General features: G+C 46.6%; 1 protein-coding gene across 1 annotated transcript in view; it reads right to left on the reverse strand.

The window, feature by feature from the left end:
• SLC22A4 (solute carrier family 22 member 4) overlaps positions 1 to 22,275 on the reverse strand; it is a 42,545-nt gene that overhangs the window by 14,866 nt on the left and 5,404 nt on the right. The window contains exons 2-4 of the mRNA XM_012178136.5: positions 12,567 to 12,670; positions 10,641 to 10,795; positions 2,970 to 3,141 (exon numbers count right to left, since the gene is read on the reverse strand). Of these exons, the coding sequence (XP_012033526.1) occupies positions 2,970 to 3,141; positions 10,641 to 10,795; positions 12,567 to 12,670 (431 nt within the window). The remainder of the gene's footprint in view (positions 1 to 2,969; positions 3,142 to 10,640; positions 10,796 to 12,566; positions 12,671 to 22,275) is intronic.

The raw sequence follows: 22,275 nt of genomic DNA on the forward strand, positions 1-22,275 counted from the left end.
CTCTGGTGCTGTGTATCTGTGCTGTTCAAAGCAGCAGCCACTAACCAAATGTGGTTATTGAGTTGGTGTGACTAGCGTGACCGAAGAATCCAATTTTATATTTACTTGTGGCCCCTGGTGGTTCATATGGTAAAGAATCTTCCTGCAATGTGGGAGACCCAGGTTTGATCCCCTGGAGAAGGGACTGGCAACCCACTCCAGTATTCTTGCCTGGAGAATTCCATCGACAGAGAAGCCTGGCAGGCTATAGTCCATGGAGTGGCAAAGAGTCAGGCATGACTGAGAGATTAACACTTGCACTTTCTTAATTTTAGCATGTCATTGCACGTGGCTAGTGGCAGCTGTATCAGTGAAGAACTATACAGCGTGGGCACTTCTACTTCTGAGAGGTATCTTTCCCCAACCACGTTGTTCTTAGACATATCCTACCTTTCTTAACTATCAGCTCTGAGAGCCATCACTGGCCTCAAGTTCCAAATGCTTAGTCAGCTAGATATTGCAAAACTTTCCTCATGTTGTACCTAGGGGCTCCTTCCCCACCTACAACACGCCATTCATACTTGTGGTCACTTACTGCCAAGCCTTTTAAAGGAAATTGAGCACATTAATAAGTCCTCAAACCACCTGCTCCAATTTTCAGCCCACTGTACTTAGGGTTGCTGCTATTTTAACTTTGGAATTGCCATGGTTTTTTGGTGCATAAATAATCAAGCCTAGCTCATCATTTCAAGTTAGTGGAGGGCCAAATAAGGTTTACATTACAGCCTCTCTATAGATTTCATTCAAATTGAACAGGGGAAGAGTGTTGCTGGAGAGTCTGTATCACATACTGAGTTGGCAGCAGAGGTCACAGTAGCCCGAAGCCGTCCCCACATCATCCCAGCCCACCCTGATGGACGGGCGTTGCTTCAGGAAATCCCACCCTCAAGGATGAGATGTTCAAAAGAGAGCTATTTTGTTTTTATTTTTATAGAAAAATGATAAGACTGTTAAACTTTCAGAACAAGCACTCAGCTTACTTGTCCTGGCCCCGGGCTGCGCTCTGTCTGGGGCAGTCCTGTCCTGGGTACAATGTGCCCACAGCCGGGAACACTCATGGAGCAGCCCATGGGCAACATAGAAACAACTCTCCTCAGGGCAAGAGTAAGGCAGCTCCTTGTGGGATGGACCTTCTGTACTAGAAACCCAAGAGGCTGACCTGTTCCTTGCTGTGGCATCTGGTTCCGAGGCAAAGATCCAAGCCCCACAAATTAAAATCCGTACTAATCTCTTACAGTCAGTCAGGGCCCTTCTATTTTCGTTCTCTCTCTCTGATAGAATCATATAGTAATACAGTTGACTGTAACATATTTTGAAAGTACTAGTCTCTTATGCTGAAATGACAACTAGAACTAAAGAACACAGATTATCAAAATCATTCAACTGAAGAGGCAGAAAGTAACCTCTGAATAATCTTGTCTTGTGACTTGCGAGACTGTCTGGTCACCAGCGCCTTTTACAATAAATTCAGTTAGCAGGGGGTGTTGTGGAGAGAGGGTGATGTGATGTGATGATGATGATGATGATGGTGATGATGGTGATTCTCATTCAAGAAAATTGCCCTACTCTCAGACTGGGTCAGGAAATCAGAATAGTATATAATACACTGTTTCTCAAATTCTAGGGAAATAAGAAAAAAAAAAGTGCTTTCTTTTCCCCATGCACACTCATGCCAAGGAATTTGCACTGGTAAATCATAGCAGCCTTAGAGATCATAAAAAGACAGCAGTTTGGAGTGGTCTAACCTGCGCTATCTGGTCTAACAAGGCCAAGAAGTACTACCTGTCAGCCTCTATGGCTGCCTAACAGTTGCAGCAAGATGAAGGTCCTTCTAGGAAACTTCCTAAGGCACACTTCCTAAGTATGTCCATAGGACAGGGCAACCACGAGGGCTAGTCTAACCTGTGAGCCCCCAAACATGATCAAAAATACTTTCATTGTTTGTAAGCAGAGAGCGGTCAAGCAATTCAGTAAAACCAGTCACTGCTGGGAAATTTGATATCATGAAACCAAATCAAGACTAATCAATGAGAGAGAGAGCTAGAGAGAGAGAGAGAGTACTGAACTCAATAATGGGAAAAATCCCCTTTCCTCTTGTTTAAATATGGAAAAACCAAAGAAATGAGCAGTCTCCCCCAAATAAAACGTATGGCTGGGACCTTATTCCATTATTGTCATTCTGTTGTTTCACGTCAAGTCTTCCCCATAGACATACACAGTAAAATTGGGGTCAGCATCTCAACACTTTGTTATTCCCACATTGATGTGTCAAAATTTGGTTGAAGGGTTGTGGGAGGAGTGAAGAGAATATTTTCTCTGACAATTAATTAAACAGACGTGATTCTCTGGCTCTTCAAGACAAAGCAGATAAACAGTCACATCTTAGGTGCTAATCATTACAAGACAGGGAAGATTGAGGAAGCTACATTAGTTGAAGCCATAAGGAGAAAGAGATTTCCTAGAGAAAAGTGTCAGAAGAGCAGGGCTGCTGCTAAGTCACTTCAGTCGTGTCCGACTCTGTGCGACCCCATAGACGGCAGCCCACCAGGCTCCCCCGTCCCTGGAATTCTCCAGGCAAGAACATGGAGTGGGCTGCCATTTCCTTCTCCCGTGAAGAGCAGGGGGGCAGAGCTAAAAATAACAAAACCCAACAGTACGATTTCCACAAACAACAACCACCACCCAGTAACAGAGAAGAGTTGGGAAAGCCCAGGGGGGACTGGGTTTCCTGAGAATGGTGCTTTGCGGGACGGTGGGGAATCAAACCCCAGCACACATGCCCACCCCCAACAAGGGAAACGGTCTCTGGGCTTTGAGGCCTCAGCCTGCTCCAATGAGATCAGCAGGCCCACGCCAAGGTCAGCACCAGGCTCTGGGCTCCAGGTTGCTGGCTCGCAGTAGGGGGCTGTCTGAGACAGAGCCACACTCACCACCACAGCGGGACACAGAGCAGCCCCGGCACCGTCAGCGCCAGCAGCAGCATCCGCCAGTCTCTGATGAAGTAAGCAAACAGTGGCAGCAGCATGTAGCCAACTGCAAAAAATGTGCACACTCCTAACGTAGAGAATATAACACGAACTGACTTGCCAAGAATTTCTGCTCCTGTTCAAAACAAGGGAGGAGTATTAGCATTTTAACTCACTTTAATATTGGCTTTTTTACATCATACCTGCTAGTTAGAGTTAAAAATATAACCACTTAGAAGAGGAAAGAGTTATTTGCCTCCTGGCCCAGAGCAGGAGTGGTCAGCGTGGAGGAAGGTGGGGCATGACCCAAGACTTACCACTTCATAGAAGGATGAGTTTTCATGAGATTTTAAAGGAGCTGTAGATTTTTTTTTTTAATGTTTCCTCATGTCATATGAATATCATGCTCAGCCCTAAGAGGTTACCTCTTCTGAGAATGCCACATTTCCAAAATAAAAGCCCCAGGGTGAGGAGCAGTGAGGGTGTCTCAGGAGGCGTGGGAACTCTCCTGAGGGTGTGTGGCTCATGCGGCATTCAGCCTCTCCCACCATTCACCACTGTAAATAAGCAGATGTGGGTCTCTCGGAAACAGTGGAGAGTTCAGTTACTGAGCTGTGTTAGGACACCCTTAGCTACCCTTGAGCCCTAAGAAATGATAAAGAGGATCCAGCTGGCTCTGGAGGTCCACAGGGCAGGGCCTCAGTGCCCAGGGCTGAATTCCACTGAGGCCACACTGTGCCCAGGGATCAGCCCCAGGCAGACACAGTCCTTATAGCCCAGTGAAAGACAAGAAGTTGCTCTGCTGGCCTGGCAGGCGGCAGCCCTGGAGCTGGCTGTACATGGAGGGAACTCACAGAGCTTTCCCAGAACACCACAAAACCACCAGATGCTTGGCATCTGGCCCTGTTTTGGGGAAGGCTCCTGCTCTGCTCAGCGCCACAGTGGATGGCTCAGCCCCAGCTCTTCAAGAGATGTTGCTTGCTTCTTGGAGTGCTTGGTTTGAGACAAGGAGTCTGAGAACAGGCTCCTTCTGTTGTCACAAAACTCAGGCCCTTTCCACAGAGTCCACTCTTGGTCCTCTGCCCCAGGGTGGAGAGGTGGCCAATGGCAATAGCTCCATCTTTTGTTTGAGATCTGCCCACCACTACTGAGAAGTAGCCCAGAAAATAAAAAACAGATGATTTGAAGGTTACTCAGGCTTGAATTTTAAGAAGGAGTTTCTTAGTTGTGTTTATATGCCCTGAGCACAGGCTAAGGAATTGAGGACTAATTCCAGAGAAGCAGTAAAGTGACCGCTTCTGCTGGTTTCCCTTTCTCCCCTCTTCCGTGTTCCTCTCCTCACCTCTTCTTCCTCACTCAGCATAACCGAAGATGTGTCTCAGTGCTTCTGTCTTGAACAGCCATTTCTAAAACCCAGACTGATAGAAATGGCCAGTGTTGTTTATCTCTCACATCTCGGACTGCGGACAATAGTTCAAACCACCCATGGCATTTCTTAGCCTTTAAACTCATTTCCGGGAATACGGCCAGACTTCTTTCAGGATCGGGAGCGTTGTTCCCTGATCTTTTCTTACCTCATTAATGACCTTCCTGTCACTCCATAAGAAGACTCACCAGGCCATGGTTTCTAAACACTTTGGCTGTGATTATCATGATATGAGAATGAATGGTGCTTTATTCCTAAGCAGAGATTCAGAAGTGAAGTGGCAGAGGATGTGACTGTGGAAAAGAGAGAGTGCACAGGACCAAGTAAGAATCTTGTAGACTCATGAAGCCGAGAGAGCTCCCTCACACTTCCATGATCCTGATAAGAGAAGAGAAAGAAGTTACCCCACTGAATTTCTCGATAATATCCCTCTTTAAGCTTGGGTCTCAGGCCAGGACAGAGTTGCTCTAGCTTTGCAGAGTACCCATGGCGGACAGAAGCTTCATTAATCTACCCTTCTGCTCTTATGTGGAGCAACAGGGAGGGCACAAATCGGAATAGTTTCTTGGGAGCACGACTTCCTGCTCTCTGACTTTTGGAAAATTACCCTGCCTTGAGCATCATCATCATCATCTTCATAGTTAATATTGTTTTGAGTAGGCACTTTGAGCCAGGTTCCAGACTGTTTACATATATTATCTTTTTGACTCTTCACAACAATCATATAACAACTAATATTACTTCTGTTTTACATATCATCAGCTGAGACTTAAAGTGTTGAAGCAAATTGCCTAAATTCACACATACGCAATAAGTGGGACAGACAGGATTTAAGCCTGATCAGTTTAATCTACGGATACAGTCCAAAAAAACCACAATTACATGGGACCAAAGCCTTCGCCCTGTCAAGCTGTCCTTCGACTGAGTTCTAGTGGAGACATGTGTGGGAGATGGATGGGGCCATACCTGCATTTTAGAAGTTAGGATTTGCATTTCACCCACTTGAACTGGTCTTCAAACTAACTAGAGGCCAACCAGTCCTCTCAGAGACACTGGAAGAGGAGTCTTATTTCCTGCAGACTTTTCACTGCCAGCAGGTGTCACAAACTCCGTGCGTTCAGCTGGCAGTGAGAGACATGACTGGTGACTTCTGGCTCTGCTCACTAGGGGCTCCCTGTCCTGACCTCCTTTACCCCTTAGGTATTTGCTCCTAGAACAAAGCCTGCTTGGTCTCAATCTGGTTGGGCCTCTGAGTATCACTTGTGAGTGAGACTCTGACTTCTAAGCCAAAGAAGCACGTCTTGGCCAGGAGTGTTTGCCCACTGCCTGTCACCACCTTCAGAATCTGAGCACTCTCCCCGAGAGTGAGTGACTCAGAGCGGGCCAGGCTTACCGTCATGTTGCCCAGGGCCCTGCTATGGTAGTCAGCTCAGGAACCACTGGATCCCTTCCAGGTGGAGGCAGGATCTGCCCCTCCAAGAATGACTCGCAGAGGTCTGCAGACCCCAGCTCTAGAAACATGACTGTGGTGCAGTTGCCAGGAGACAGGGTAGGACCCAGGGTCCTCCATCAGCCATGTGCAGGGGCGGGGCCCCTTGATGCTCACTGGCTACTAGGGTGGCTTAGTCCTACTTCATGGAGTTACTATTATGAGGACTGAGATTAATGGAGGTAAGGAGCCTAGTCAGGTGTCCAGCATGCGGCAGATACTTGGGAATAGTTAACACTTTTATCCTGGTCAAACAATTGAAATGTACCAGATGTCTGGGGAATGCTGGAAAACACAGTGCCTTTGACCAAGAGATCCAACAGAAGACAGCAAGAACCTCTCTTTGCTCCTGGAAAAGACTCAGAATTCTCATCAAAATAGCAGATATTCCCTTGTCCTCTTTCTTCTCTATAAACTTTCATGATCATTCTAGTTAAAAGGGACCTTTTTTAGACAAAAGACAGTTTATCTGTGCTCCCCCCACACTCCTAGACCCAAGGCCCATATTCTCTGTAACAGCTGCCCTGGCTGCCTCTGCCAACCAGATTTGAGCTCTTGGAGGACAGACAGCAGTGAGTCCTACCTCCTCCCCGTGGCCCCCAATTCTTCCCTCTCAGGGCAGGGCAAACAAGGTTTGCCAGCAAATCTCTGCATCTTATGTGTTTATATCCCATTTCTCTCTTGAAGTAGCTTATAATTTTAATAAAATAAAATAAGGGTAACATTATAGTCAAATACAAATGAAAAGCTATGTCCTAGAGAAAACAGCAAAAATATGCAACAGATCGCTTTGGAATATAGTCTGACAGTTCCTTAAATGGTAAGACCTAAAATTCCCATATGATCTAGCAAGTCCACTCCTAGGTTCACGCCCAGGAGAACTGAAAACATAGATCCACAAAAGACTTGGACTCAAATGCTGATAGCAACGTTCTTCAAATTGGTCAAAGAATGGTAACAACCCAGATGACTGTCACCTGATGAAGAGATGGCCAAAACGTGGTATCTGCACCCAGTGGAGTACTGAGTCATTCTGTAGCACAGACCAACTTTGGCAACAGTAAGTGAAGGAGTCAGTCACAAAGGCCACCTACTGAAAAATTTTGTTTATCAGAAATGTCCAGAATATAGACAAATCCATACAGACTGAAAGTAGATTAGTGGTTGCCAGGAGCTGGGGAAAGAAAAGAATGGGGGAAGTTAACTGCTAATAAGTTTCTTTTGTGAATGGTGAAATGTTCAGGAGTTAAGTACTGTTGATGATTGTATGACTTTGTGAATATACTAATAACCACTCAATTTATACACCTTTAAAAGAGTTAATATTATGCTATGTAAACTCAGTTTTAAAACTTTTAAAAACTATGTGGCTAATAAAGGCTGCATAACAGCCTGAGCTTCCTGGCAGCCAGAGTTACAAAGGAAGATGCCATCAGTTATGTACTCATCAAAAGGAAGAAAACATGAAGAGGAAGCAGCATTTTAAGTAGTTCAGCGTGCTGGAACAAATATTGTTAAGAGTGCTGGGAAACTGGGATCTGGTGGAAGACATAAAATTGGGACTGGAGAGGGCCACGGAGGTCAAATTCCTCCAAGCCTGCAGCCTAGGACACTGCCGGGGAGCCCGATGTGTCCAGCACGTGTGGATAGTGGGGAATCAAGGTTGGAAATTTAGAAACAAGGACATGCAGTGGGCCATCCACGCTCCCTTGTAGCCTGACTGGAGGTGGGGAGAGGCGAGGCGAGCCCAGCCTGAGGAAGCGTGTCCCAGTTAGGCCTGGTCTTGGGATGGCTGCAATGATTAGCCCTGGGGATTATATTGACATGAAGATTCTTATTGCACTTGTATTTTTTTGTATTAAAGTTTGCATGGTTTCTAATAAAGGATTAAAATGTAAAAAAAAAAAAAGAGTGCTGGGAAAATAGTGAATGAATGAATCACTCAAGACAGGAGACAGTTAACTTAGCAAAATAAATTCAAGCAGCTAGTTATGAGAAATAAAGGAGGATGTCTCTAGTGTTTCACCCGGAGGCTTTGGACAGGTCAAGGGTGTTATTTCTGGGAAACAGTGGGAGATTGTGAGGGCAGAGCTGGAGTGTGGGTAGGGTCGGTGTGGGTAGGTCCTGAGTGGTCACTTGCTGCTGAGCCAGCATTGTTCTGGCAGCCTCTTCACTTTGAGGTGTATCCATGTTGTTTCTCTAAGAAGCACTGTTCCTTTCTTCCCCTTTCTTGTCTCCTGTGATCTGGCAGGCTTTATAATTGTTAAAAAGCAGAGCAAGGAGAGAATCCATTTTTGTACTGTGTGGAGAGTGGGAGTAATTCAGTTTCCTGAGTTAATGCGAGAACTCCTAAAATGGCAGATTACCACCACAGCGTCTTGCCAACCCTTCCCTGGAGCCAGAGGGCGAAAATGAAGGTGAAGGGCCAGAAAGAACTCAGGCCAGATCCAAAGCTTAGGTTGCTTTTAGTTAAATGAAATGCACAATTTGGCTATTTCAGTTCGAGGACACCAGAGAGCGCTGCGGCGCTGCCAGGGGCCAGAGATGGCGCTGTGCCTCCCATCCCCACCCTACTCCAGGCGCTCGCAGGGGCTTTTGGCTGCTCCAAGGGGCAGACTGACTTTCAGTGACACCGAAATGTTCAGGCCTGAGAATCCAGGACAAGGAGTTTCAAGCCAGCAGTTTCCTGTGGAACACAGTGGAGTAACACCGTAGCCAGGGAGGCCCCCAGAGCACCCTGCACAGCCGATGGAGAGCCTGCTACAGCCAGTGCTCGCCCGCTGATCGCTGGCTGTACATCTAGGCTCCGGCTGATCTTACAGCTCTTACTTTTCCCTTGGCCTTCCCACTCGTGTCAGCATAAGGGGCAGGGAGAGAAGCTGGTTGTAGTGACAGGGTCAGCTGGGCAGAGACTTCCCTGCAGGAAGCCTGGAGTGGGCTCTCCCAGCCTCATCCACTCACATGGGGGAGGAGGCTCTGTGGCTTCAGAAGCACCCTGTGCCCCTGGAAAGGCAGGTCTAAGCGCCGCCTTTCAGCAAGCCCTGGGGAATCCCGCGCACGGTGCAGACACCGCCTGACTCCTGATCCCAAGGACAGGGCTTCTCTGGCTTCACTACAACCTCGTGCCCTTCCATTTCAGGTGATTCTTTAGGTTCTCCTAAAGGTGCTCTGCTCACTTCAGGCAGATTCCTCTGTTTAGTCTCTAGTATGTGCTGGCCCAAGGAAAGCTACCTGTTGGGCTTTCCAGGTATGGGGTAGTCCCCAAAAGGAAGATGGAGTCTGTGGGGTTTAAACCTTGAGAACAACAAACTCTGCTGTGTCCAAGAGCCCTGTGTCCTTGGGGTCATCCGGCACTAGGAGGTTGCAACTTCTGTCCTGGATTCGTTCAGTCTCCAGTTTCCAGCACCACTGGCTGGCGGCTCTCCGTGTCCTCTCAACAAATCCTTCCCCCCGCCCCGCTTCCCCCTGAAGAAAGGAGAGGGGTCCTCTCCTGCTGAAGAGGGTGCTCCTGCTGGGGCCGTGTGGCTGCAGCATACCCTCCCCACCTCCTTCATCAGATGCCAAGGCTAGGCCTTTGGCAAGGAGCGCTTCACAAATGATTAAAGGAGCAGAATTTGAGCAGTTCCAAGTTGGCAATCTGACAGGGTGTACATATCCTCAACGAAGAGAGCACAGGATCTTGAAAGCTAACGAGTCATCCAGAATCTTAAAACCTATCAGAATCATCTTACTAGATTCAGACTTCTGAGATAAGAATCATTAGACTTACATTAAAGGGATGCTATTGGTAATCACACTGTGGCAATAGGGACAAACTGGGACAGCCAACAAGGACATATGATCATACTAGAGGTTATAGGAATGAGTGTCTATTGTTCCAGAGGTGGCCGCATTGCCCCTTCTCTCACCTGAGGAGGTGGCCTCAGAGAGCCTGCTAGGGACTCTCACTCCTGCAGATGACCCTTATCAACATGCCTGGAGCTCACCCTGCTGGCTCCTGGGAAAAGCTGCTGAAGGCCCTGGGGGCCTCCTCCTGACCTTTAGCTTGTGAGTCCCCTTCATGCGGCCTGATATTCCAGAAGCAAGGCTGCTGCTAGGAGATAGGACGGCTCCCAGCAATGAGGCTTGTCCTGTATGCAGCTGATATGTTCTGGGGGTGGGCTTTGACTTAGGGGTGAAGCCAGATCTGCCCAAAGATGGACAGCTGGCACCGGACTCCTGTCTGGCACGTGCCTCCTCCACCTGTGCACCAACCACCCTTAATCCCCCTGTGGGCCAGGCCCAGCTGCCAGGAGACCATTTAGCCGTGGCCCAGGCAGAAGTCTTGAGCCTTCACAGCTCAGATCAGATACATCCCCGGACTGTCTCTCCCTCAAGAATCCCTCCTCTGTGTCCCTTCCGAGCCCTGTGCTCCTGAAACGTGTCTCAGTTATCACTTGGTTGGCTCTTACTCACAGTCACATTTCAGGGCCAGCAAACAGCTGGCTCCCTATGAGTGCCTGCCTTGCCTGTGACCTGTCAAAGACCCTGTGACCACAGCCTCCTCCCCGGCGCATATGTCCCCGAAGCTGGTTGCATTTTGGAAGCACAGACCATGAATTACAGTGCTTCCTTCTGCGCTGAGTAAGAGTGCTCCCTGTGCCCTCTTCAGCGGCCCCCTCTTCCCAGGCTTCTCAGAGGACTGGAAGGAGGGGCCCTGCAGGTCATAAGCCATTCCTACCTAGTATGAAGGCTACCACGTAGTTGGAGATCTGGCCCATGCCGACGATGACAAATAACACAGTGAACATCTCCCAGTTGATGGAAAAAATCTGCAGAAAGCTGAAGCCAGTCTGCACAGCCATGGTTGCGAAGAGGATGGTCTTTCTGCCAAATCTGTAGAGTATAGCACAACACAAGAAGTGGCCTGTGCAGATCACAGCAGCACTGGACTCAGGGCTTGGGGAAGCCCCAAGTCAGGCATCCCTGCAGACTGTTTTTTCTCAGGGCTGTGACAGGCTTTTCTCCTATCACATCCTCCTAGGTTCTTCCTGGGTGAGGTCTCAGGCATCCTTCTGCCCAGGAGGTAAGTTTCTGAGATTCTGAGCCTCCTGTGGAGGCAGCATATCTTGAAATCACAGAGCAGCTTATGTAAGGACCACGTGGAAATTTGCTCTTTAGAATGAGTCGTAGGTAGAAGCTGCCATCACATTTCTGGAACATGTGCTGCTGCTGCCGCTAAGTCGCTTCAGTCGTGTCCGACTCTGTGCAGCCCCATAGACGGCAGCCCACTGGGCTCCCCCATCCTTGGGATTCTCCAGGCAAGAATACTGGAGTGGGTTGCCATTTCCTTCTCCAATGAGTGAAAGTGAGAAGTGAAAGTGAAGTCACTCAGTTGTGTCCGACTCTTAGCCACCCCATGGACTGCAGCCCACCAGGCTTCTCCATCCATGGGATTTTCCAGGCAAGAGTACTGGAGTGGGGTGCCATTGCCTTCTCCGTCTGGAACATGAGCACAGTACAAACTGAAGATACATCTAATGTCAACAACATTAGAATTCTGTCAACCTAGCGCCAAGAGTCCCTCTGTGTCAGTGGTCTCCAAACTAGGCTGTGCTTGGAATCAAGAGAGCTTAAAAAAATACTGTGATGGCCTTCTGAGATTCTTATTGTCTGGATGTAGACAGTTGGATGCAGCATGGGTATCAGGGCTTAAAGATATTATTTCCCAGGTGACTCTACTGTGCATCCCAAATTGGGAACCACTGCCCTGTGGAAAGTAGCTTCCAGCAACATCCATAAATGACACTACAGTTGGCTTAAGTCTTAATTTCATTTTCTCCCATCTCATCTTCCATACTCGGGTCATCTCAGGCTTTTGGGTCGGGAGTCCCATTGGGCTTCACGACTAAGGGAGGGACAGCTATTCCTCTGGAAAGCCTTCCCCAACACTGCCATTGAGCACTCCCGCCTTCCTGCTCTGGTCCCTACAGAACATTCAGGGGTCAGTGTGGTCACGTCTCCCCAAGCTGCGATGCTGTCTCTTCCTGACAGTGCACTCCAGGAGGCCCTGAAGCAGCCTTGATCAGCTCTGCGGCCCCAGTGTCCAGCCAGGGGCCTGACCCACAGCAGAGGCAGGTGCACAGTTAAGGAGGGGTACTCACCATCTGGCTTTGCCTCTGGCTAATGGCTGGTTGTGGCTAGATCACATGGCAACAAAAAACTGAGGGTGGGGTGAGGAGGCCGTGAGGCAGAAGTGTATATTTTTGAGGAGCTCAGATGGTAAAGAATCTGCCCACAATGTTGGAGACCCTGGTTCGATCCCTGCATCGGGAAGATCCCCTGAAGTAGGAAAAGGCAACCCACTCTAGTATGCTTGCCTGGAGAATTCTGTGGACAGAAGAGCCTGGCAGGCTACAGTCACGAGGTCGCAAAGAGTTGGGCACAACTAAGCAACTAACAGTTGGTGATATAAGGGCCCCATTTTCCAGTGGTTCCCCACAAGGGGCTGAGCACAGAGGATACAGGATACATCATAGTTCCTCCTGTCACTCACTTGGTGGCCTATGGGGTCTCCCTTTCTCTGGTGAAAATACCCTAAATTCAGTCCAGCCCCAGGACAGGTAGTGTATTGACAATCACCTTTCCTTCCTCCCACCATTCTTACCTGTCTGATAGCTGCCCAGACACAAAGGAGCCGAGAAGCACGCCTACAAAGAACAGGGAAGTGGTAAGGGGCGTCTTCCAATCCTCCTCACACACCAGACTCCACTGCCAGGGAAAAACACAAAGTGTGAGCCCAGCCCTCCAGCAGGTCCGGCCCCTGCCCAGCTCCGAAGGCATATTAGTGGGGCAGCCAGGCAGGCTCTCCTCCCCTGTGCCAGGCTCACTACTGTGCAAAGGGCATAGGCTTCACAGTCCTGGGGTTGACTGCTGACTGTCAGTCACTGGGGCAAGTCACTGTCCTTCCTGAGGCTCACCCTCCTCTTCCGAAAGGAGGGGTGGTACCTCTGGCCCTGCTTACATTGTGTACTGAGAAGTGAGCTGTGGCATGGCTTTGACTGGCAACCCCTCAACTGTGAAGTAGTATGAGGCAGAGGTGCCATTTCTGCTTCAGAAGTTACTGAAGCATGACCCTCTGGCATGGAGGGACAGTGTTCGAAATGCTTGCAGGGCAGGGTGGTGGGCATGGTCACTTGATCCAGGTAGAAAAGCTTCTTCTACCTGTTGAAAAATGCAAGTGGTCCCCAAACACTTGTGATTATATTTTCTAAGCAGAATCCTCCAGAGAACCCTGTGCTCCCTGGGCCATGCAACACTGTAGGCCATGCAACCCCGTAGGCCATGCAACCCCGTAGGCCATGCGTAGGGCTTGATCCGGAGCCCCACTGTGCTAGGGGTGGTGTTCCCGCCCCTCTTCAGTGCTTCTTATCTCCCCTCTACACTCCTCCACTCTCCTTTCCATGCAGCCCTCCCAGAAGTGTGGTCCCTCCCACTCCCCAGGGCCCATGGGCTGTTGTAGCTCTAACAAGTCCCTGCTTGTGGACCCACAAAATGATACTTTCAGCTAGAGTTTGTTACCAGCTCTTGACTTAAGTCAATTCAGCATAATCTCAAGGGGAGGTTGCAAAAATTTCAAAATGTGTTCAGTGAGCTTTTGTGAATCCAAAAAGAAGCAGGTGCCAATAAGTATTTTGGGATAATGGGTCAGGGGATTGCTGTGTGTGGTAAGACGATAAAGTCTATAGGAAATATCCCCTGGCCCCCACCCAACCCCAGCCCCCTACTCAGCAGTGGTACTGCACTCATGACATTCCTTAGGCAGTTTGGTTCTTAATCCTTTCAACTTCCCTGACATAGATTTGAAAGTGAATCCACATATTTGTATCATGCCCCATTTGCAGCAGAGAGAGGTGGATACAAGGATACATACAAGAAAAATGTGTACAACAAAACGCTAAGGGAATCGTGGCAAATGAAAATCTCAGAGGAGCAGGGGTTACAAAAATAACCAAGACTGACCTCTGGCTGTCCTGCCCAAGGGCCTGTCAGCTTGCCAAGGAAGCCCTGAAATCTGGCTTTGAATATCCCAGCAGCTTGGCTCTCAGGATCACAGTGTGCAGAGTAATAAACTCATTCTGCAGAAGCTCAGTTTGTCTGAGTACCGAGACCGAGGAGAAGCCTCTCCTCTATACTTCCTTCCACAAAGGCGCCACTCTGTTATGCTGACTATAATGTCCTTGAGAACACGCCCATCCTGGAGACAACAGCACGATTCATGGGACTGCCTCACACTGTGCTCACAAAGCTGCTCACAGGCGGGCTGCCCGAGCACAGCTCTGCAGAAGAAAAACCGACGTGAACCAGAAACTCTCTGCCCCTCAGGCACAACTGAGGATAGGTCTGAAACCAGACCCAGAGGAAGGCTTCTTCAACTGGGGTACCTTGAATGGGCTTCAGGGGAAAAGGCACCAACTCTCCAAAACTGTATGGCCAGATTCACGTGCTCTGCCAGGCCACAGGTCAAGGGAAATATGAACTTCTAAAAGTCACAGATTGAAGCCGCAAAGCCTCATGGTGTGGTTCGTAACCCATTACGCAGAAGAGTAAACTTAGTTTCTGAGACTAGTGTTTGCCTGAAGTCAAAGCAAGTAAATGGGCAAGCGAGATAACAACTTGGGCCTTAGAACTTTACCTCGTACCCATGTTCTGCTTTGGACAAGAGCACCAAAGGCCAGATAAAATGAGTTTATTACATACCACCCCTACACTTCTTCAAGGAATGTGACATCAAGACTAGGGGCAGAAGACCTCCACCACAGCTGTTAGTTACCCTTGAACAGAACTAAGAAAATCCCAGGTTTGGTGGGGCTATTAAGTATCCATTATCAACCATCACCATTCCATCTGCAGCCAAGCAGAAAAGCTCTTCCCAAGATAACGTGCTCTCCTTTGCGGTTTTTAAAACATTTTTCTATCAGGACGTTGCCTTTGGGCAGCATAGATAGGACTTATGAGACAGAAGGGAAGGAGGACAGCTGTCAGATGGCAGGCCTTGCTTGAGCAAAATAGTAAACAGAACTGGCTCCCTAAGTTTCAGGCCCAGTGTAACCGGAAAATATAGGACGCCTTGTTCAAAATGATTAAGAATTTCAAGATGTCAATAGCAGAGCATTAAAAAATAAATGTGGGGCCCTAGGTGACTGCAGGGATTGATGCCCATCAAGCTGGCCCTGATGGTGAGTCAAGCCTGGTCTGTTTGGGGAATGCAGCAAGGAAAAGAATTGTGAACTGGGTTCTGAGAAAGGTGAGGCAGGGGCCAGCTCCCCATTGCTCTAGGTCCCCCTTCCCTCCCTGAAGAGGCACTCCCGCAGCCATCAGCATCGCAGCACAGAAGGTGGCCGTGTGCACACAGCAGCATCTGCCCCAGGCCCGTGGGGGTGCTGTCTGTCTTTGGTAGAGAGCGCTGTCTGTCTCTGCTCACGTCTGGTAGAGGAGGGCAGCTGGACCTCATGCTGCTTACGGTTGTTTCTAAGGCTGGGTTCCCTCTTGGGGAGTCATTGTACCCAAAGAGTCTCTTTGAAAGTTGCAAGAGGCCTGGTAACAGGATATAAAATTGGCAGATAAAATATTGGCTTCAGCTCATGGGACTGGTGTTCCAATACATTAGCTGCCAGCCTGTAGGGGGACCCTTTTCTCTATGGGGCCATTCTTGAGAAGGCCAGGCCCTGCCTGCCCCAGCCCCTTGAGCTTTTAGGGGTGTATCTTAGGGCCTCAATTGTCAGGTCCCAGGGAACTCCCTGTGGTTGACAATGACATGGCAGGACCAGTGGGAGACGGTCTTTTCCTTGATGAGAGAGAAGTGTCCTGTGGGTCTCTGCACACGTGTGCACACACAAGCACACACAAACATACATGTACAGCGTCAGCTTAGACACGGATGGCTGACGGCCTGGTGAGAGGCTGCAGGGCACTGGCCTGGGGCTATGCCCTCAGGTCAAACACGACCATTTCTGAAACATAACCCACACTCCCACATGCACTCTGGACAAAGAGTGGAATGTCCCACACTGTGCACGGTTGAGGCACTGGATATACTCTCATAGGATTACTGTGTCTGTCTCATCCTCCAGGTCTTAGACCAATATTCCCCGTTTGACTGGGTCATGTAGCCTTAAAGAACAAAAAACCAGGTCCCAAGGTAATCGATGACATGAGGACACTTGACCTGGAAGAACACGCATCTCATGCCCTCAACAGTAATAACAGAAAGGACAAGTACAGTGTATGGATTGCTCACTGTGTGCCTTGCATCATTCATGGGATTTCAAAGTTGCCATCTGAAAATAGGTATTCCCTTTATCCCCATTTTACAAATGAGCAAATGAAGGCACACAGCAGTGAAGTGACTAGCCCAAGTTCTGGTGGACTGGTAAAGCGAGGCGAAAGTCACTCAGTCGTGTCCAACTCTTTGTGACCCCATGCACTGTACAGTCCATGGAATTCTCCAGGCCAGAATACTGGAGTGGGTAGCCTTTCCCTTCTCCCGGGGATCTTCCCAACCCAGCGATCGAACCCAGGTCTCCAGCATTGCAGGCAGACTCTTTACCAGCTGAGCCACAACGGAACGACTGGTAAAAGGAACTGCTTAATCATTTATTCAATAGGCATTGAGCACCTCCTCTGGGCCAGATTCTGAAGGGGCACAAAGCAGACGTGGTCACTGCCTCCATGAAGCTGAAGGTCAATCTTGCTTTACAGGACAGATCAGGTGTGCACATGTACACGCATGGGCCCAGCCATCCTGGGTGGAATGTTCTCGGCCATCGTGTCCTTGCTCTCCAGCAGGACAGGAAGAGAGGCACCTCCCTCCCTGTTCAACCTCCTCCAGATGGAGAGAGTTCTAAAACCTGAACACATTCATGTAATCATTTTAGCTAACTAAAGTGTACAAGGCTAGGCACGTGGCAGATGCTTAACAAATTGTTGATGAACATATGTTGAACAGTTAGGAATAATGGAAAACTAGTTTGGAAATGTGTGCTATCACACAGTCCTTTGAAAATCACCCTCAACCTTGAACTCTGCAAGTAGCCAAAGTCTGGTAATTTTAGCCTTTACCAAAGCCATAAAGGGTCATAAAGATAAGAGTATCCCTGCGACTACATAGAACTGAGAACTCTGGAAGGCAGCTTGATGCTGAGCAAAGAGCACAGGCTGTCTTGGGTTCTGCCATTTCTGACTGTGAGACTTTGGGCCACTCATTCACCCCTGTTAGCCTGCTTTCTCATCTTCAAAGAGGTGACAATAGTACTCCTTCCCAAAGCTGTTGTGAGCATTGGATGGGAAATGTAAGTAGAGTGTCTGACAGCGTCTGACACATTACAGACCTCGTTGAAGGGTAGTTCCCTTTCTACTAATCTCATGCCTTTTATAAACAGTATTAATGAATAAGCAAAGCGGGTTGTACTTAAATCTGACTAGGCAGAAGAGATTGTTAGAAATGAGAACTTTCTATTCAATGACTAAAAACCAGGAAAGTTTTCATCACAAGGTGTAAAATCCCTTTATAAATGAACTTCAATCTCAGAGACAGCTGTGAATGAAAAACTAGCAATAGTTCATTTAAGAAAGAATTTCTGTGTTCTCTTATTTTTCATTCTGTGAAGGAAAAGAGAAGTAGTAGTTAGTTAATAATAGTATATACCTCCATCCACAATTTCTTCTTTATAACTTAGTTGTAAACTTAAAGCTAGAAATATACTGACCATGGAGTGGTGGGGGAAAGTTTGCTATTTAATTCTTTTAGTTTATGAAAAAGCAAGAGAGTTCCAGAAAAACATCTAATTCTGCTTTATGGACTATGCCAAAGCCTTTGACTGTGTGGATCACAATAAACTGTGGAAAATTCTGAAAGAGATGGGAATAACAGACCACCTGACTTGCCTCTTGAGAAACCTGTATGCAGGTCAGGAAGCAAGTTAGAACTGGACATGGAACAACAGACTGGTTCCAAATAGGAAAAGGAGTACGTCAAGGCTGTATATTGTCACCCTGCTTATTTAACTTATATGCAGAGTACATCATGAGAAATGCTGGGCTGAAGGAAGCACAAACTGGAATCAAGATTGCTGGGAGAAATATCAATAACCTCAGATACGCAGATGACACCACCCTTATGGCAGAAAGTGAAGAAGAACTAAAGAGCCTCTTGATGAAAGTGAAAGAAGAGAGTGAAAAAGTTGGCTTAAAGCTAACATTCAGAAAACTAAGATCATGGTATCCGGTCCCATCACTTCATGGCAGATAGATGGGGAAGCAGTGGAAACTGTGGCTGACTTTATTTCTCTGGGCTCCAAAATCACTGCAGATGGCAATTGCAGCAATGAAATTAAAAGACGCTTACTCCTTGGAAAGAAAGTTATGACCAACTTTTAATATGACAGCATATTAAAAACCAGAGACATTGACAACAAAGGTCCGTCTAGTCAAGGCTATGGTTTTTCCAGTGGTTGTGTATGGACATGAGAGTTGGACTATAAAGAAAGCTGAGCGCCGAAGAATTGATGCTTTTGAACTGTGGTGTTGGAAAAGACTCTTGAGAGTCCCTTGGACTGCAAGGAGATCCAACCAGTCCATCCTAAAGGAGATCAGTCCTGGGTGTTCATTGGAAGGACTGATGTTAAGGCTGAAACTCCAATACTCTGGCCACCTGATGCGAAGAGCTGACTCACTGGGAAAGACCCTGTGCTGGGAAAGATTGAGGGCAGGAGGGGAAGGGGACGACAGAGGATGAGATGGCTGGATGGCATCACTGACTCAATGGACATGAGTTTGGGTGGACTCCAGGAGTCGGTGATGGACAGGGAGGCCTGGTGTGCTGTGGTTCATGGGGTCGCAAAGAGCTAGACACGACTGAGCGACTGAACTGAATTGATAAGAGCTTTATTGAGATATAATTTACATACCATAAAATTCATTCTTATGTGTATAATTCAGTGTATATGTGTATAATTCATTCATAATTTACTATATTCACAGAGTTGTGCAATCATCAGTATTATCTAATTTTAGAACAGTTTCATCACCCCTGAAAGAAACCCCATGCCCATTAGCAGTCACTTCCAATTCTCTTTTCCCAGCCTTGGCAATCACTAACATACACTCAGTCTCTTTGGATTTGCCTATTCTGGGTGTCAGGTGAGCTGACACAGATTGTGAAAGAATTCACAGAAATATTAACAAGAAAAGAAAAGAGAGTTTTTATTTCCTTTCCAAGGGAGGAAAGGGCCAGATGCATAGAGTGGTTGCTGGCCCCCAGTGGTGGGGGTTTGAGTCTTTTATTGAGTTCAAAGGGCAAGGTGCAGGAAAGGGGTGGTGGGTTCATATCTTTTCTGGTCCACAGTTGCATCTGGGCTAGCTGTGCTTCAATAGGCTGTGTTTTTTGTTTTTGTTTTTTTCTGAGAATCTGTAACTTCTTGTCTTCAGTAATTTTCCAGTCCTTGGGTGTCTGAAAGAGACTTGATAGTGGCCCTTGACAGGGGCTACTCTATTTTGAACAATGTTAGATGGGTTTACACTGGACATTTAATATAAATGGAATAATACAATATGCAATCTTTTGTGACTGGCTTCTTTCAGGTAGCATGTTTTCAAGGTTCATCCATGTTGTTTTAAGTATCAGTACTTTGTTCAAGTACTAAGTATCAGTACTTTATTCCTTTTTATGGTTGAATAATATTCCACTGTTTGGCTATACCACCTTTTATTTAGCCATTTAGCAGTTGCTAGACATTTGAGTTGTTTCTACTTTTTGGCTATTATGAATAAAGCTGTTATAAACTTTTGTATACAAGATATTGCAAGGATATATGTTCTCATTTCTCTTGGGTATTTCTAAAGTGGCTGTATCATTGTATAAACCCAACAGTAATGAACAAATGTTTCAATTTTTCCATATTCCTATCAAGGTATTGTATATCTTTTTAATTTTAACCATCCCAGGAGGTATTAAGCAGTATTTCATTATGGTTTTGACTTGATTGTGGTTGTGATTTTCCTAATGACTAACGATATTGAATCTGTTTTGTGTTGAATCTGTAGATCAGTTTGGGGAGTTGCCATCTTGACAATATTACCTTCTGCTTCATGAACAGAACATGAGATATCTTTTCATTTATTTAGATTTTCATTTCTTTCAAAGATGCTTTGTAGTTTTCAAAGAATAAGTTGTGCTTTAGAAAAATAATTATTCCTGAAAAAACATTCTTTAGTATTTCTTGTAAGGTAGCACTGCTAGTCAAAAATTCTCTTATGTGTGTGTGTGAGAGAGAGAGAGAATATCTATTTCAGTTTTAAAAGATAGTTTTGCTCGTTACATTAATAAGATTTTTGGTTGATGTGCTTTTTCTTTCAGCAGTTTAAATATGTTATCCCCTGGCTTTGGCCTCCTTTGTTTCTTTTTTAAAATGTATTTGCTTATGGCAGCACTGGGTCTTTCTTCCCTTGCACAGGCTTTCATAGTTGCAGCGAGTGGGGGTTACTCTTTAGTTGTGAAGCGCAGGCTTCTCGCAGTGGCTTCTCTAGCTGTGGAGAGCAGGCTCTAGGGTGTGTGGGCTTCAGTAGTTGTGGTGCTTGGGCTTAGTTGCCCCTCAACATGTAGAATCTTCCTGGACCAAGGATCACACCCGTGGACGCTGCATTGGCAGACAGATTCTCAACCACTGGACCACCTGGGAAGTCCCCTCCTTTCTTTCTTATGACAAGTCAAATGTAAATCTTATTAGGGTTCCCTTGCATGTGTCCTATTTTTCTTACTGTTTTCAAAAATTTCCCTTGGTGTTTGACTTTAAGTAATCTTACCATGATTTGCCTGTGTGCAAAAATCTTTTTGTTTCTTCTTGGAATTGAGCTGCTGAACTGTGTAGATGAATGTTTTTAATATTTGCTAAGTTTTCAGTCATTATTTCTTTCACTATCGTTTTTTTTCTCCTTCTTTCTCTCCTCTCCTTCTAGTGTTCCCTTTATGCACATTAGTCTGGTTAACAATGTTCCGCATTGCTTTAAGAACGTGTTCATTTTTCTTCACTCTTTTTTTTTCCTGTTTTTTGGATTACATAATTTCTATTTCTCTGTCTTCAAATTTGCTGATTCTTTCTTCTGTCTATTCAAAGTACTAGTAAAGGCTCTCTAGTGAACTTTTAAATTTCAGCTACTGTTTATTTCAATTACAGAAACTTTGATTCTTTTTTATATGACTTTCATTTAATATCTTAATTGGTATTCTGTATTTGATGAGACACTGCCATTGTGCCTTCTTTTCCTTTCTAAGCATGAATTCCTTTCGTTCTCTGACAATACTTACAATGCTGCTTGTAAGTTTTTGTTAAATCTGACATCTAGGCCCTTTCAGGCAGTTTCTGTTTCCTACTTTTTTCCTGAGTGTGGGTCATGTTTTCCTGTTTCTTTGTATGTCTTGTAATTTTGGGTTAAAAACTGGACATTTCAGAAAATACATTGTAGAAACTCTGAGCATTGAATTTTCTCCCCCACGCCCCTTCTTACCCCGACACACACCAGGGGTACCTGTCTTTGTTTTTGTTTGCTTTTTTGTTTGTTTAATGACTTGGCTGGACTCTTATTAAAGACTATTTCCCCTGCAGTGTGAAGCCTCTGGTGTTGCTCTTCAGAGGACACAGCCTTAGGCATGTGTGCAGTCACCTTGGGAGAACAATGGATTTAGCAGGGCTCTTTTTGACTGTCTCTTTCCCCATGTTTTCTATCAAGCTGTCTCCCTCTGCTGATATCACACCTAGCTGTTGTTGTTCTGTCGCTAAGTCGTGTCCGACTCTTTGCAACCCCATGAACTGCAGCATGCCAGGCCTCCCTGTCCTTCACTATCTCCCTGAGTTTGCTTAAACTCATGTCCATTGAGTCAGTGATGCCATCCAACCTAGCTGTCAGGCTCCACCAATTGCTATATCATTCCTTTAGTGTGCGCTGGGGCACAAAACATGCCACAGACTAGTTCAATTCAATTCAAGCCCCTTTGAAGGAGCAGTTTTGAGGCAAGTCTGTGAGGTTTGTTCTGACTCCAGGAGTGTTGCTATGAGCTGTCTTGTTTTCTGGTTCTCTCTGGTAATCTAGCTGCCCTATGGGTTAGCTTGTTGCTCTAATGGAGCTACCAGTCTCCTCATAATTGTTTACCACCACGATTTCTGTTGTTTTAAAGTTAGGGTTTAGGGTTAGGGTTAGGGTTAGGGTTAGGGTTAGGGTTAGGGTTAGGGCTTCAACTTCTGTACATCCTGTGTGAAATGAAGTTATTTCCTGCGGGGACAGCTTCAGAGCTCTCTATTGTTATGGACTACTTCTTCTCC

This window comes from Ovis aries, chromosome 5, assembly GCF_016772045.2.
Source record: "Ovis aries strain OAR_USU_Benz2616 breed Rambouillet chromosome 5, ARS-UI_Ramb_v3.0, whole genome shotgun sequence".
NCBI classification, from domain to species: domain Eukaryota; kingdom Metazoa; phylum Chordata; class Mammalia; order Artiodactyla; family Bovidae; genus Ovis; species Ovis aries.